The 13,998-nt window shown below is 40.9% G+C and overlaps 1 protein-coding gene across 4 annotated transcripts in view; it reads right to left on the reverse strand.

Annotated features, from left to right (window-relative positions):
• Positions 1-768: 768 nt before the first annotated feature.
• Positions 769-13,998, reverse strand: part of PLCH1 (phospholipase C eta 1) — a 58,351-nt gene continuing 45,121 nt past the window's right edge. For 2 of the 4 annotated variants that reach the window (XM_074878377.1, XM_074878376.1), the window contains exons 15-23: positions 13,188-13,367; positions 12,989-13,096; positions 11,909-12,033; positions 11,396-11,480; positions 10,485-10,631; positions 10,010-10,089; positions 7,930-7,989; positions 7,085-7,445; positions 769-4,036 (exon numbers count right to left, since the gene is read on the reverse strand). In XM_074878377.1, the coding sequence (XP_074734478.1) occupies positions 1,920-4,036; positions 7,085-7,445; positions 7,930-7,989; positions 10,010-10,089; positions 10,485-10,631; positions 11,396-11,480; positions 11,909-12,033; positions 12,989-13,096; positions 13,188-13,367 (3,263 nt within the window). In that variant the 3' untranslated portion in view covers positions 769-1,919. Of the gene's footprint in view, positions 4,037-4,338; positions 4,368-7,084; positions 7,446-7,929; positions 7,990-10,009; positions 10,090-10,484; positions 10,632-11,395; positions 11,481-11,908; positions 12,034-12,988; positions 13,097-13,187; positions 13,368-13,998 lie in introns of all 4 variants that reach the window. The other 2 variants (XM_074878379.1, XM_074878378.1) reach the window with 2 other exon arrangements.

Genomic DNA, 13,998 nt, shown 5'->3' on the forward strand with positions numbered 1-13,998 from the left:
TACAATTTTTCTAAATTAATTCCAATTAAAGCTAGAAATGACCTTCAAGTCAAGATTAGTTTTTTTGGCTGCTGCGATGGAGATCATATCATTTGCTGAATTACAAGGCACTTTCAATAGCAGTTATTTCTAAAGAACATACAGGTTCTACTAATACAAATAAATGTATCTGGATACAGCCTGCACACATTCACTCCTTCACGTGGAAACCATCTCTAAACTGCCCCAGCAGACAAGCTACAGGCAAGTCACAAGTTGAAGCCACCTCTCTCCCCAACAGTACTGGTCCAAGTTATGACACTCCAAGGCACAGAGCTTCTGAACTTCTCTGAAGTTAGAGATGGCTTCAACGGCACCTTCCAAACTACACCACAAGTACCGAGAGAGAAATTCAAAGCTTAAGGGATTAATCCAGTATCTGGTTCTGTTTCTCCATGGAAAAATGCATTTTATTCAGAAAATACATTGTTCTCTCCCAGGTGATCGAAACAACAGCCAGTTGCATCTGTTAGACCCTTAATGGAACAAAACGGGAATATGCAGGCAGTTAGACATACTCAATAAACACATCTTCCTATCCAGAAAAGAGAAGAGGCTCAGCTGCAGATTTCTAGCTAAGAACCATTACCATCACATCAAATGACATAAGTTTTTCCCTTTCTGAAACCTTATTGCAAGCTCATGGCAATCCAGATGTCTGCAATCGCTAACTACTGTTAGCTGAAGCATAACTGTATTTGCTACAGTTTCAGTAAACATGTAACCAAGTGCTTAAAAATCTATTTTAATGATGTTTTCAAGAATAATAATACTCTGCATTACAAAAGAAAGAGGTCTTTTACATATAAGAAAAAACTTACAGCAAAGGCAAAGAATATCTTAAAACCAAAATAAAGCTATGTTGTTCCCTACAGGGAAGCTTCAGGTATTTGAGATTACTCACTCAATTCACTTTTAGCATTCATAGAAAAAGATAAAGATGGACAAACAAAATAGTTACTCTACCATGTCAGCTTTAAATATTCCACTGACTGTCAACAATTTAGCAATAAAATTACAAATATACAGAAAACAGATCTGCTACTGTACTGAAGCTACACACGCAACCAAGAGCAAAAATACATAACAAAATATGCAGAAATTAAGTGTTTTTCATTCATAAATGCAGAATTACTCCCACACTCTGTCCTGAAATGAACATTCAACACAGCGACCAAAAAGGAAGACAACTGTCATTATACTTCATAGAGCAGGCAGAAGACAAACCTAGACATTACTCACAGATTTGGACTAACCCTAATTCTACAAATTGTTTGCTGTAGAATCATAATTCATAGATGGAAGCATGTAAAATTAACAATTACGTACAAGTCAGAGCGAAAACAGTGATGCTAATGAAGGGTCCCATTCCAAGACTGCTGCTCGTCGGGCAGCATGAGTCCCAGTTCAGCAGCCTAATCCCAAGGACATGACCAATAACAGAAAGCACTATGCTTCGTTGAATTTGCATGAAAGACCAAAAGCCATCGCTAAAAATCTTCTTCCGAACAGCAGGATAGGCCATCAGGAAAAGAGAATACTATTGCATTCATTGCAATGTTAGGCTTTTGAGCACAGATGTGCTCGACTTAAAAACGACATACATTACAAATACAAAATGCTACAATGCTTACTGCATGCAAACAGTCCCCAGACGACTTCACTTCATAATTTCTAAATCAAAGTAATACATACGTAAGGGTGGAGCATGGTTTCTATGTACATGAGCTGACAGGAAAGGGCACATTAAATCATGACTGAATCACTAGCATGAAATTGCATTTCTAAATAATTTAAACCCTCAAAACAGTATTTCTTGCTAAAAATCCTTCATTTCAATGAAATAGCTTGTAAACATTGAAGATGTACATTTATACAATCTACAGTCTCAGCAGAAAATAAATTTCAGGCTTATCATCACTACTGGGTTCCAGCTGCAGAACAGAATCGTGTGCGTACAACTGGTCACCACAGCCATAGTGCAAAGCCGCGCACGCGCCCTCTGGTATTCCTCGGCCCTCGGCGTCCTCCCCAGGGAAGCCGTTCAGGTACCTGGCTATGTACGAGCCCGTTGAGTGCCTGTTGATAACATGAGGAGATGCTGAAGGCTTGTTCCGAAGGACAACCCCTGCTATGCTACTCGTGTTAGAGGATTTCTGCTTGCTGGCAGCCTCCTGCCTCTCCTTGGCCCGGCTGGCTATATTTCGTACTCTGCTCTGGCTTCTGGATGAGAGTTTTCTGACCAGTGCTCTTGGGCAGTCTTCATCAATCTGCCTGGAGTAGAGCGTTTGGCAGCTGTCCTCCTGGTCCAGGGACACCAGCTTCCGCAGCTGTTCCGTCAGAGCATCTGTAGAATGGGGTCTCATATTCTTCATAGCAGCAAGTTTCTTGTCTCTCATGCCTGATGAGATAAAGCTCCTACTTATGTATTGATACTTACTTTCAAAATTGCAGGAAATATCCTCTGATGTCAAGTCACCAAGACTCTTGGATTTGCAAGGGCTAGTCTGCTTGATGGCTGACCGAGGTGGGAAAGCCAAAGCGTTTTTGAGCACCGGTGAGTGTATGTTGAGCTGGGATCTCTCGGAGGTACACATTACATTTTTCTGCTTATCTGAATGATGATGATGATACAAAAAGCCAATGTTTTCACACATTGGAAAAGGGAGCTGACTCCCTGCAGTCCTGAAATTATCCGGGCAGTTCAGGGCAGCAGCACAGAGCTCAACAGTTGTGCTGTTCCCAGAGGTCCTCTCACCACCAGGCCCAGTGTCCTGTTTTTGCCTCAGTTTCAAAGGGGAAGCCAACTGGCTCATGTCTTCCCTTTTGTACTCACATGTAGTTACCAAGAGATCTTGAGAATCCCCATCTACTTCTACAAGACTGCTGCTTTCTGAATTTTCACCAGCGAGAGGGTCAACTAGTGTCTCCTCAAAGATGAGGCTATTGGAAGCAAAAGAACTGGCACACTCGGGGGTTTCCCAGCTTGTTCCAGATTTTGTTCCACATTTTCTTTTGGGATTTGCATTTAGCAAAGAGAGAGATGAAGGACAAGGAGAGCTGGGCAAGTTATTTTCTATACTGTTTAACTTTTTCTTGCAAACTAATTCACTGTGGGTCTTACACTCAGAAGCTGGTGTAAGAGTTGCCTCATGGATAATTGTGTACACGGAGTACTCTGCAGTCTCCGGGCTGGAGAACACGGTAGTATCTGGAGTTGAGAATAAAGGGGACTTGATGGATTTTGTGGTAGCAAAATTGTGCTTACAGGGACTGTTAAGATCCGCAGTAAGCATGTGTGGGCGCGTAGCCAGCACACTGAAGGTCTGGCTGCTAGCACCATGAAGGCTCGAGACTGTGGTAAGATCAGTTGGGTCATCTGTGACATCAAGCTGTCCGATCAGAGCTGAGACAGCGCTATCCATTTCGCTCTCATTTGCTAAAGAAACTTCATCTATAAGGCGAGAAATGTCACTGTCTTCTATGGTTAAAGTGGAGTGCAGATCAGGAACATCAGAGCAAAGGGTAGGAGAAGTATCTGTCAAAGAAAGAGGTGCTGCAGTGCTTTTCATGATGATGTCATATTTGTGATTTTCCATCTCTACTTTTTCAGAAAGAGAAGCCCCCACAAGAGTTATTTTCTCCTCCTTAGACCCTCCTGTGTCATCTTCCTTTTTACTGTCTGCATAGTTTTTGTCATTTGTTTTTTCTGTGGAAATTTCAAAATCAGAGCCCTGCATTAGAGGGACCGTTTCAACAGGAAGATTATTTTCCTGATAGCCTATGAGGTGATTTGGTTCAGCTACACCACTTGCAAAAACTAAACTGTCAGGTTGCTCCTGTGGAGATGGTACTAAAGAGTCAACTGTAGTCTCCTTCTGGTCATTCTTCTTAAATTGAGATGCCAAATTTGAAGTATTTGTTGTTTTCTCAGAACATGTAAAACCAGATTCTTTCAAGTTTGTTTCCTTCTCATTTGCATTGTCATCACTGTTGGCTAAATTAAATAAGAAACATATTAGTTGCATACAATATTGTGTTCTGTTTATTAACAACTATTTTGTCCTTAGACAAGACAAATGGAGAACGCAAAATTAGGTACAGTTGTGACAGAACTTAATTATGGGGTTGTGCAGGTTTAGTACAAATTATCTGTGTGATATGAATAAATGGAAAAATACAACTGCAGGCACTTCATTGAAACTTCCTTTGAATGTCTATTACATCAAACACGTGATGTAATACTGGTTGCAAATAATGTTAATGAGGTACCATATCAGAGCTTGCATGTGGTATTACCTTTAGCTGTGTTCCTAGTCAGATTTGTACTATAAAGAAGCATGGCAATAAAGACAGAACAAAACAGCTCTGTTAAAAAACATAATACTTTGCAACAAGAGGCATGCTTAAAAGAGCTGAGTAAAAAGCATCAAGTAAATGGACTCCAGACTGTATTTCACATGTAGTTATTGTAAAATGTTACAATTTAAGGATTTCATTTTTGATCTTCTACAAGCATACTGCATTCATGAGAGCAAGATTTTGAATTCCATGAAAAATATGCATTAGATACTGCCTCCACCAGGTCTTCTTACTTGTCTTTATATGCCAAATCTGAGCTCCATGGCGCTCTCTTTCAGAGCTTTTAATTAAGCAGGGACTCTAACAGTAAGCCTAGCATGATACATACTGTTTCTAACATTTGCTAGAAATCAGGTACCCGAGGAAGAAACAAGAGAAGCCCTGATCATTCATTAACAGTGACTGACACCCGTACAGTAAGAGCTATTTTTAATGCACATGGCATTAAAGGCTGATCTCCAAAATGTGAAAAGTTCCCCAAGCTTTCCAGTGTTCCTACATAAGGATGGAAGAGATGTACATTTCTTTGATTTGTAGGTATTTTTTTTTCCTATAAAGAACAGCAGAGAAAATGGCCTTGGCATAATTCCAATTGAGGCAGCAAAGATATGCTCAGCTGTAGTATTTTAGCAAGAAAGATCTCTGCTGGACAGCCAGGCCTTTCCATTCTTGACGGCATCCTGTAATAACGAACGCTTCAGCTGACCAGGACCTCTGGGATGGTGAAGTCACTTCTCAGTCTAAAACATTTAGGCCGAACATACTTTCTGGGAATACCCCAGCCTGTTCCTGTACGTGCACAAGGCTGCATTGTACCTCTTCTTACCATGATTCAAAGTAAGCGCTTCCACAAAAAAAAAAAGGGCGCAGGTTGCTTTTCTTTATGTCCACCACTAAGCTACAGATGGCCCTGCAGCAGAGAAGGGAGAAGGTTCCTCGGGGGCAGAAGAGGACTCCACCTGGAATTCCACCTTCTTCATGTCTCATTTCTTTCTATCTAAGGCAGAGTCCTCCTCCATGGGGGTTAGGAGCAAGCCTCAGAGGGACGGACAGGATCTAGTCCTCTCAGAGTTAGGAGGGGCAGGATTCATTCCCTGTCACAGCTTTTTAGGTCCTCTCACCAGGGCCTGTGTTTTCTGCAAAGGTTATTTTGCTGTAAAAGCAACTGTGACCTCCAAAAAGTGTGGAAGTTTCTTCTGAAAGAATTTTGTGGCTTTGTCTGTAGCATCTTTAGGAAGAAATATCTAAGAAATTATTACATCTGTTGCAAAGAATGGCTGAGCTGTATCATCTTCACAGGCTTATCTAGAGCATCTTTCAATTTAAAATACAGCATTTCAGAGTTAACTTCCTTTACGAGGAATATTCTTTTTCCTGTCTACAGTTTCTTCTCAGGGTGGTAGAAAATGAATTGGCTTGATTTTGCTTGCTGTTTCTCCTAAGTAAGTTCTTTTTCAAGGTGATGTGCAGATTATTTGTTCCTTCAAAGCCACTGTTATGGGCAAGGAGAACAAAGGTGGCTTAACACCATGTTCTTATCTGTGCCTGGCAGTTCTCCTATTTTAGGGTGGTTGCTGGCAACTGCTGCTCCATAGCTGACGATACTCAGAGCAGAGCAGCATTTCTGTCACCCCCCGGCCAAGAGGGGGTCTCAGTGTGCTCTCTGATTCTCACCAAGGGAGACCAAGGGTGCTTCTGGCTGCGCGGCGCCAGACGAGGCAGAGCCCTGTGCGACTTGCCGTGGGAACGCTGCGCTGTCACAACTGACCAGCAGCTGAGGGTCTGGCTTGCCCTGCAGCCCTGTGGGGACGGCCTGGGGGAGTGTGAACGCTCACCCCAAACAAACCAGAAACAGCCCCAAAAAGCAGTATAGACACCCTAGACTAGGGACGAGCTCATGGTGGAGACAGCAGGTGTAATGAATGACAGCCATTGTGTTCAAAGCTTCCTAGACTTATAGAAATATTCCAGTAAATCAGATATGAGGCAGGTCAAACACACTAACTTTGCTGTAGTCGTGGGAATAACTGGATTTCAAAACCAGGACTATTATTGCCTAATACACTTAGAAAAAAGCTATTTTAAGAATTGTATTGTGTACCAGTAACATAAGACTACGATTTTATCCTAACATATGCTTTCCATGTAAATTAATGAAATTAATTAACCTAGGTAATGGGAGAACAACAAGGCTGTTGGATACAGTTTGACCTACTTTTACCCCTTTTACATCTATTTGAAAATCTGCATTAGTCTTTACCCACACTATTTCTAAAAACATATGCTGCATGCTGTTCTTCCCCTTTGAAAATGGGGAGAGAAAAGCTACCACGCCAGCAGCACTCTTTCCGTAAGTAAAAGGACAGCAGCAAAACAGAAATTGATGAAGCATAATCAAAGGTTGGTTCTTAAACTATGAAATTTGGCAAGTGTCCTTTTAAGAGCACTTCCAGAAATTATTGTAATTCATTTTCTTACTTTGGAGAGTAGACAGCTTTCCAGGGTCTCACTTACCAAGCAGTTTAAGGAGCTGTTAAAATATTTCAATCTTAATCATATGTAATTTTGCCCAGTAACTCTTGTTTGAGTGGAATAAAACTACTTGCATGAGGCCCCCATATCCAAGCCTTTTAATAGACTATTTCAACTTACTACATCAAAACTAATTTTGGAAGCATCTTACCAGATGCATTTTCTTTTCCTTTGGCATCTTGGGCAGTTTCATCTTCTGGGCACGTCGGTCCTACAAGAAGGTATTTGTCCACGGGCATAGAAGCAGGACGGGCTTGCAAACTCCGGCTTGTTCGCCTTACAACTCCTTCTTTGTCCTTCAAGTCTACTGGTTCAGATGCACTGTCTTTAATTTCAGTAGCTTCTGGAAAACCCATTTTACTTTTCTTTCTACCTTTTGCTGGGGCACTGGCTGTGCGCCGGAGAATTCGATCACCAATAGATCGCTTCCGAACATAGGGCCCACTGGTTTCAGCAGAGTTGTGCTTCGGGTTCTTGTTAAACAACCCTCTGAGTCCTATCAGCTGCTTATTCTGAAAGGAAAAATAACCACCACAGTTTTGAGTGAGTTCAGACTATTATATCATGAGTACAATGAAAAGGGCTGCTTTCAGATTATTTATGAATGATGAAGACAAAGTTAAAAATGCAGCAAAGCAAAAAATTCACACCAAGCAATTCACATCTACTCTGACCAAGGAACTATCAACATAGGTCTCCATGAATTCATGCATGTCTGTATTTCTCCTCATTAGGATGGCAGCCTGACACAATTACAAGAGAAGTTTTCTCAAAGTCTCCTAATCAGAGATGACAAGACTGCAAGGAGTGTACTGCAGTGACAGGCTACACATTAACTTGGAGTTTTATGCATGGGCTTCATCAAAGCAATATTCAAATGTTTCAGAGTCTGAATGAAGAATGATGTAAGTTTGGTAGTTGCAGATCATGCGATTAGGAACCATTTGAAAAAAATCTGTGCCCAGTAAGTGCAAATTGCATGCTAATGAGGTCTACCTTTGTGGCTCCTAGAAAGTGCAATATTGTGTAACTGGGATTGAGGATTAAAGGGCTCCACTGAAAGGCAAAAAAATGCAAATACATTTGGCTAATGTTTTCAAGACTGTGACACAAGCAAATACGGTAATAGTACATCAGCTGTAAATATAACACCCTCTACAGCAAATAATTTAAAACTGTTTATTAGTCTAACGTCAGTCTCTCTCAAACTTGTCCAGATAGCCTCACTTGTAAGGATGCAAATGTGCATTCTGTCTTTGTTTATACATTAGAAACAATAATATAGCCCGTCATTAAGGCAAGCATTAGATGAATAGACTAAGCAATACAGACATCAAGTCTCAATGGGTCTTCCCCCCACCCCCTTCTTTTGTCTTCCTACAAAGCTACTCTTTACTGGTTTTCTTGGGCATATTTCTTCTTTGATGAGCACATGAGCCAAGAGCAATAGCCAAACACTGCAGACTATCACCAAAACTGTGTGTGATTTCACACACGTACTCAGATGTGTACAGATCCAGGAATATATTGCACGGGCATTCCAAGCTGTTCACTACTGCTTTTCTTTTTACGCTGATTTAGGAGTAATCAAGTCCACCTTGAATACTAAAAGCTTCTCTTTGTGCAGAGAATGTGCACAGGTCTGGCACAGTCAGTGCCGTTCCCTCCACCGCCTTGCCGCTGTCCTCCCTGGCGGGAGGAACACTGGGGAGGCAAGAGCAGACGAGCACACAGAAACACCGGGCCCTGAGCCCAGACAGGGACGCCAAGAGTCAGACAGACATCTGAGCGATTTACAGAGCTGTCACTAGATCAGGCGGTGATCTAACGGGATCAGTAAGGATAAAGGCCACGGAGTTAAGTGAGGATCTAGACTACACCAAATCTCAGCCCCTAGGCCCTGTCTATGTTATTTTCTATCTCTGTTCCACAGAGCTTTCTTTCGGTGCTCGCACAACTGTGGTTTTATGTATCTGACACGACATTCTCTGCATCCACTCTCTGAAGGGAGAAGGACTGAGGGCTGACTGTTCTTTTCAACCTATACCCTTCATAAAGGTGGGGGGTTTTGTTTGTGGGGTTTTTTGTGTATATGTTTTTTCTTTTTTTTTTAAAAATCATTACAAATGGCTATTTTATTTTAGCATCCTGTTGAATATGGCCTTAATTTCTTTGTGCTAGTTATCTCCAGTGACCTCTTGTGAACTGCTCGTGAAGGCAGTTGAAGCAGAAACACAGAGAAAAAGTACTGTGCTTTTACTTCCGTTTTAAAAACATTTTAAAATTAGTAATCTTGCAGAAAAGCAATATGTATGCACTAAAACTCAAAAGATTTAAAGCTTAGATTAGCTGCTAAAAATAGCTTGTCAAATACCATGTTCTGGTGCAGTTACAGTTCTCAAGATTTACTTCTAAAATAAAGTTAATTTAACACACTGAAGAGATATACTTACTGTATCTAGAGGTGATAATTATTAGGTGCTAACAGTAAGAACATTCCTAAGTACATGCATGCTAAGACTAGAGTGACAGTAGGTTATCCTTCCCCTGCTGATCACCTGCAAGGAACCCCCCCACACTTTGAGCTGCACCCTTCTGCTTCCCGAGCGCAGCACGTCTGTGCTGCTACTGGGGTTTCTCTGCTGGAGAGAGCCAAGGGTTTGACTGGACAGGGGTGTGCTGTGAACGGGTGCCCTGGCTCAGTGCTCCTCAGAGAAAATTCTACGAATAAGGAATTGCATTTTGCTTCCTCGAGCGTGCTGATGCTTAGCAGTGTACGAGGATACCTACGCAGATACCAGTATAAATGAAGACATCAAGTTGAGGGCAACAGAGAATCAGACATTGTGCTTTTTCACTGCTGTATGATCTGAATAATTTGTTTAAACTTTATTACTGATCAGTGCCAGAGAGAGCTAGGCACTGCTAATCCAATGTACAAAATGCCACGAACCTACACTGTAAGAATCATTTAGAAACCACATAAATCTTAAGGTTCTGCAGCATATTTAAATGCATTTCTATCAGAAGAATTAAAATAAAGTCATAAGAGATGTAAATTTCCAGATATACCTACCTTTCCATAGATCTCATTAATAGTTATATGAACAAATATGGATGCCTCTGTCATTCCTTCTAAATACACATGACGATAACCTAATAAAACAAAAATATTGCACCACAAATAATCAACAGTTTGCAGTTTATGCACAACTGGCAACGATTGTCTATAAAAGGGAAATATATGCAGTAAACCACCTTATGGCTCTAGTAAAACTTATCTTATGTTCTCACAGGTTTTCCAAGCCCCCCCAGTACAAATTGTTATAAAGAAGGAAGTAGTAGTAATTTCCAAAAGCAGACAGCCAGACTCCTTCGGGTAATGGTGAATACACCACCCTAAGATACCAGGAGAATTGTCCAAGCTCATACATGAACTCTCAGAGATATAAGCATATATCTTATGCTGATAACCTCATCTTACACTTTAAGTTCAAAGGTGTTTGTTCTTCAGCTAGATTTCTAAGTCAAGGAAAACAAGTGGGACTAACCAGGCACAAGACTGCTAAAGGCCAGAGTTCTTTGTCCAACGAAGTCTCGCCCGATAGGATCGTGGTCCCAAACAAGAAATCGCACCAAAGCTATTTCAGGCATGTGGATGGTAAAAGTGAGAGTTTCCTCCCAAACAGGATTAAACCCTGTAAAACAAACAGCACAGAAATTTTGGAAAACCAGAACACAGCAAGCACTAGCCTCAATTTTCATGATGCATAGCAAGAGGCATAAGAAACAAGCAGACCAAATGCACAAATGAAAACTCATTAATTATTGCTCATCTAGACCTAGGCGCTCCCAGGCTCCATCACGTAAGTAATTAAAAGTGAAAGATCTGTCTCTTAGACTGCTTTTACAAACAAAATTGTTCTGGCTGGGTAGCTGGCAGGGATACAGAGTCAAGTTGTTGTTTTGCAGAACTATGGCAGGCTAAAGATAGACCAAAACAAACTGGAACTACCTTTTTTCCCCACGGTTTTGCAACTGCCTGTGAGAACTGATGGGCACTTCTCCTGCTGCAGCAGGCTACCCCACTGTTACTCATCTCCTTCCCATGAAGGCTGAAGTGGCAGTGAAACTGCCTAGGACATGGTTTGTTTTCATTGCATTTGAAGTTATATGTGTATTTTATATACACTAATATATACATATATATATTTGGAACTCTGCATAAAGGAGATTTAAGAACAATCCAAGAGAAAGACATTGTGGTGAACAGCTCTTGTCCTTCACCTCAGACATGTCTCTCTCCCCACACCAGAAATTCTGTCTAGAAAGCACAATTCATTTGATAAAATACAATTGTTTGATTTCATCAGATAAGCAGCTCTGCAATTTAGGAAGTAATAACAGATACTGAAACATTTATAATTACTCTAAGAAGAGGAAATCAGCTAGATTTTCTTACCATTGTCGTCAACCACCCTGGTCTGATCTTTACAGCAGTCAACAGGTAACCCAATCATTTCCACCTCAACAAAGGGATCTATTATCTATTTTTTAAAAACAAAGTATTTTAAATGCAAGCTAATATTACAAGTGAAGGTCAATTTTTAAGAAAATTCATGAAGTGTTAATTAAAATTCATATGAGAATGCAAAAACCTTTGATTCACGTGATTTTTCAAGCAGCACAATCATGGCTTCATGAAGTGTAAGTTGATGTAAGTTTGTAGCCTCAAGAGCTATGACCAGCTATGACTAATTTTCAAAAAAGTGACGTTACCCTCAACATATGAAACAAATCAGTTCTTAAACATCATGTGTAGGACACAGACACTGTGGGAAAATGTAGTACTGACCAAAAGTTTGACAATATCTGAAATTTATTGGTGTATTTAATTTATTGGTGTATTTAATTATGCTGCCATGTCACTCCAGGACCTCTTGTGGAAGCATTTGTTGGTATCGGAGTATCTTACCTCTCCTCTGTCTCCCAACATCGAGTCTGGAGGCTTAGGTAGCTGCTGTCCACTGATGATTTTCAGAATAAGCTGTTTTTTAGGACTGGCAGGAAGTGGATCAGCAGAGTAGGGGTTGAATGTGCCTAAAAGATGGCAAGGAATGAGAAACGTAAGGAAAAAGCTACACAGAATAAATATTGTCCCCCCAAGATGCATCCATACAGCTGAAATGCAGTCATAAGCAAGTAACAGAGAGTATGGAACAGCTGTTCATTAATTTTAAAATTCCATTCCACTTTCTTACAACATTTTCTGAGCTGAGCAGCGCTTGTTTATATGATTACAAGATAGAAAGGACCCCTCTAATAATAGAGTTTTGCGAGACACCTGTGAAAAAAAAAACCAAACAACCTTCTTCTGTAGCTTCAAAAAGCCTCACAGTTATAACCCAGATCAGCACTCTGACCTTGTGCCTTGCACAGCTGCCCAGATGTTCAGGAGAACAAGCAGCTACGGTTGCATAAGCTGCTTCCTGCAGCAGCAAGGCCGGCTTCAAGTACCCAAACTTCCACTACCATTTCTCAAGTACCTGTCAACAATGCCACTGCTTCTTTTAGCCACATTAAGAAAATTAGAGATACAGGGGCACAATCAGATCCCAAATTCCAAAATATGGAAGGATTGTCATTGCATAACACTGAAAAACCACAGCTCCTGTTCTAACAGCGCTTTGAGGACTGAACCAAATCCTTTTAAAGGGAACAAAATAATTCCACTGACTTGCTCGAGAGCTGGACCAAGTCCTGGATACTGGGCCACTGCTTATTTTTTTCTACTTTCTTGCAGTTGGCTATCCTAGGAACACTTTCTCTTTTTTTAAACACATATTAATAAGATGGAGCCCTCAAAATACATCTATAACAGCAGCAAGAGATTGCATACTAGTACTTACACAGTCTAAGAGTTATGAATGTATGGAAATATGAAAGGTTCTATACATGTTCTTACTTCCCTTTCTTGTGTCTTCACAACTCCCCCATGGAGACACTTTCTGAAAGGCTTGGTGCTTACAGTAATAAATGTATAGTGGGACATTACCTTTGCACATCTGCTGAGGTTTGAGGACATAACCACAGTTGCCGTTTACCCTAAATTTTGCTTCATTTAATTGCATCACACGTCCCTCAGACTGGTAGTTTAGTGCCACTGTTAAAAAGAGAAAGCTCAGGTGTCATTGATGAAGATAATATTTACTTAGCACACACAAGAACTGGGAAGTTTTTCACGCAACACCTACCTAACTGGCAGCCAACATTCCAGTAAGGTAAAGGATTGAAATTGCTGGAGTCGATCCGATAGGCTGATGGATAAACCCTTGTAAGCTGTTTCTGGTTGTAAAGCATAAACTGTTCGGCCTTCTGCTGCACTGCTTGGTGGGCTCTTGTTTCACTGAATGACAGCACGTTCCCTGTTGACCCTGTGTGTATTGATAAATCAACAAAGTTAAAAAGCAAACTCGGGAGACAGGGACTTCAGTTACACTGGTATTAATCAAGTGGAACATGAGATTTAGTCCAAAGTTACAACGATAGATTGTCTTGTCATACACAAGTCACGTACATTGTATAACTGAAGGGCACCAGTTTCCCCCCTTCCAGGAGGGTCTTTTGTTCTACCCTCAAGTTCCCAGACTCAAAAGGAAAGCCGAGCAAGAGCTCAAGCTAACTGCTAGGCCTTTTCTCCCACAGAACCCCAGACATGACTGCTATGAAGAATCTGTGGAGAATCTGCTAACAGCAGCATGATCAAAACTATCTTACTGAAGAGCTTACAGCCAGGGGAAATTTCTCTCTCATACAAATTTCTGAAAACTCATCCTTTCTCTAAAGAATCCACGTAATCTTTTCCAATTCCTAAACCTTCCCTCTGAGCAATTTATCCCCTCAGGCAGACCTCCTCTGATCAGCTAAATAACTTTGATCAGTTAAATAAAAGCAATAGGTACCTAGGTTAGGTTAGGTTAATGGTTGGACTAGATGATCTTCAAGGTCTTTTCCAACCTAGATGATTCTGTGATTCTGTGTACTCTGCTTTTAAAACATCTTTGA

Source organism: Strix uralensis, chromosome 9 (genome assembly GCF_047716275.1).
Source record: "Strix uralensis isolate ZFMK-TIS-50842 chromosome 9, bStrUra1, whole genome shotgun sequence".
Lineage (NCBI taxonomy): Eukaryota > Metazoa > Chordata > Aves > Strigiformes > Strigidae > Strix > Strix uralensis.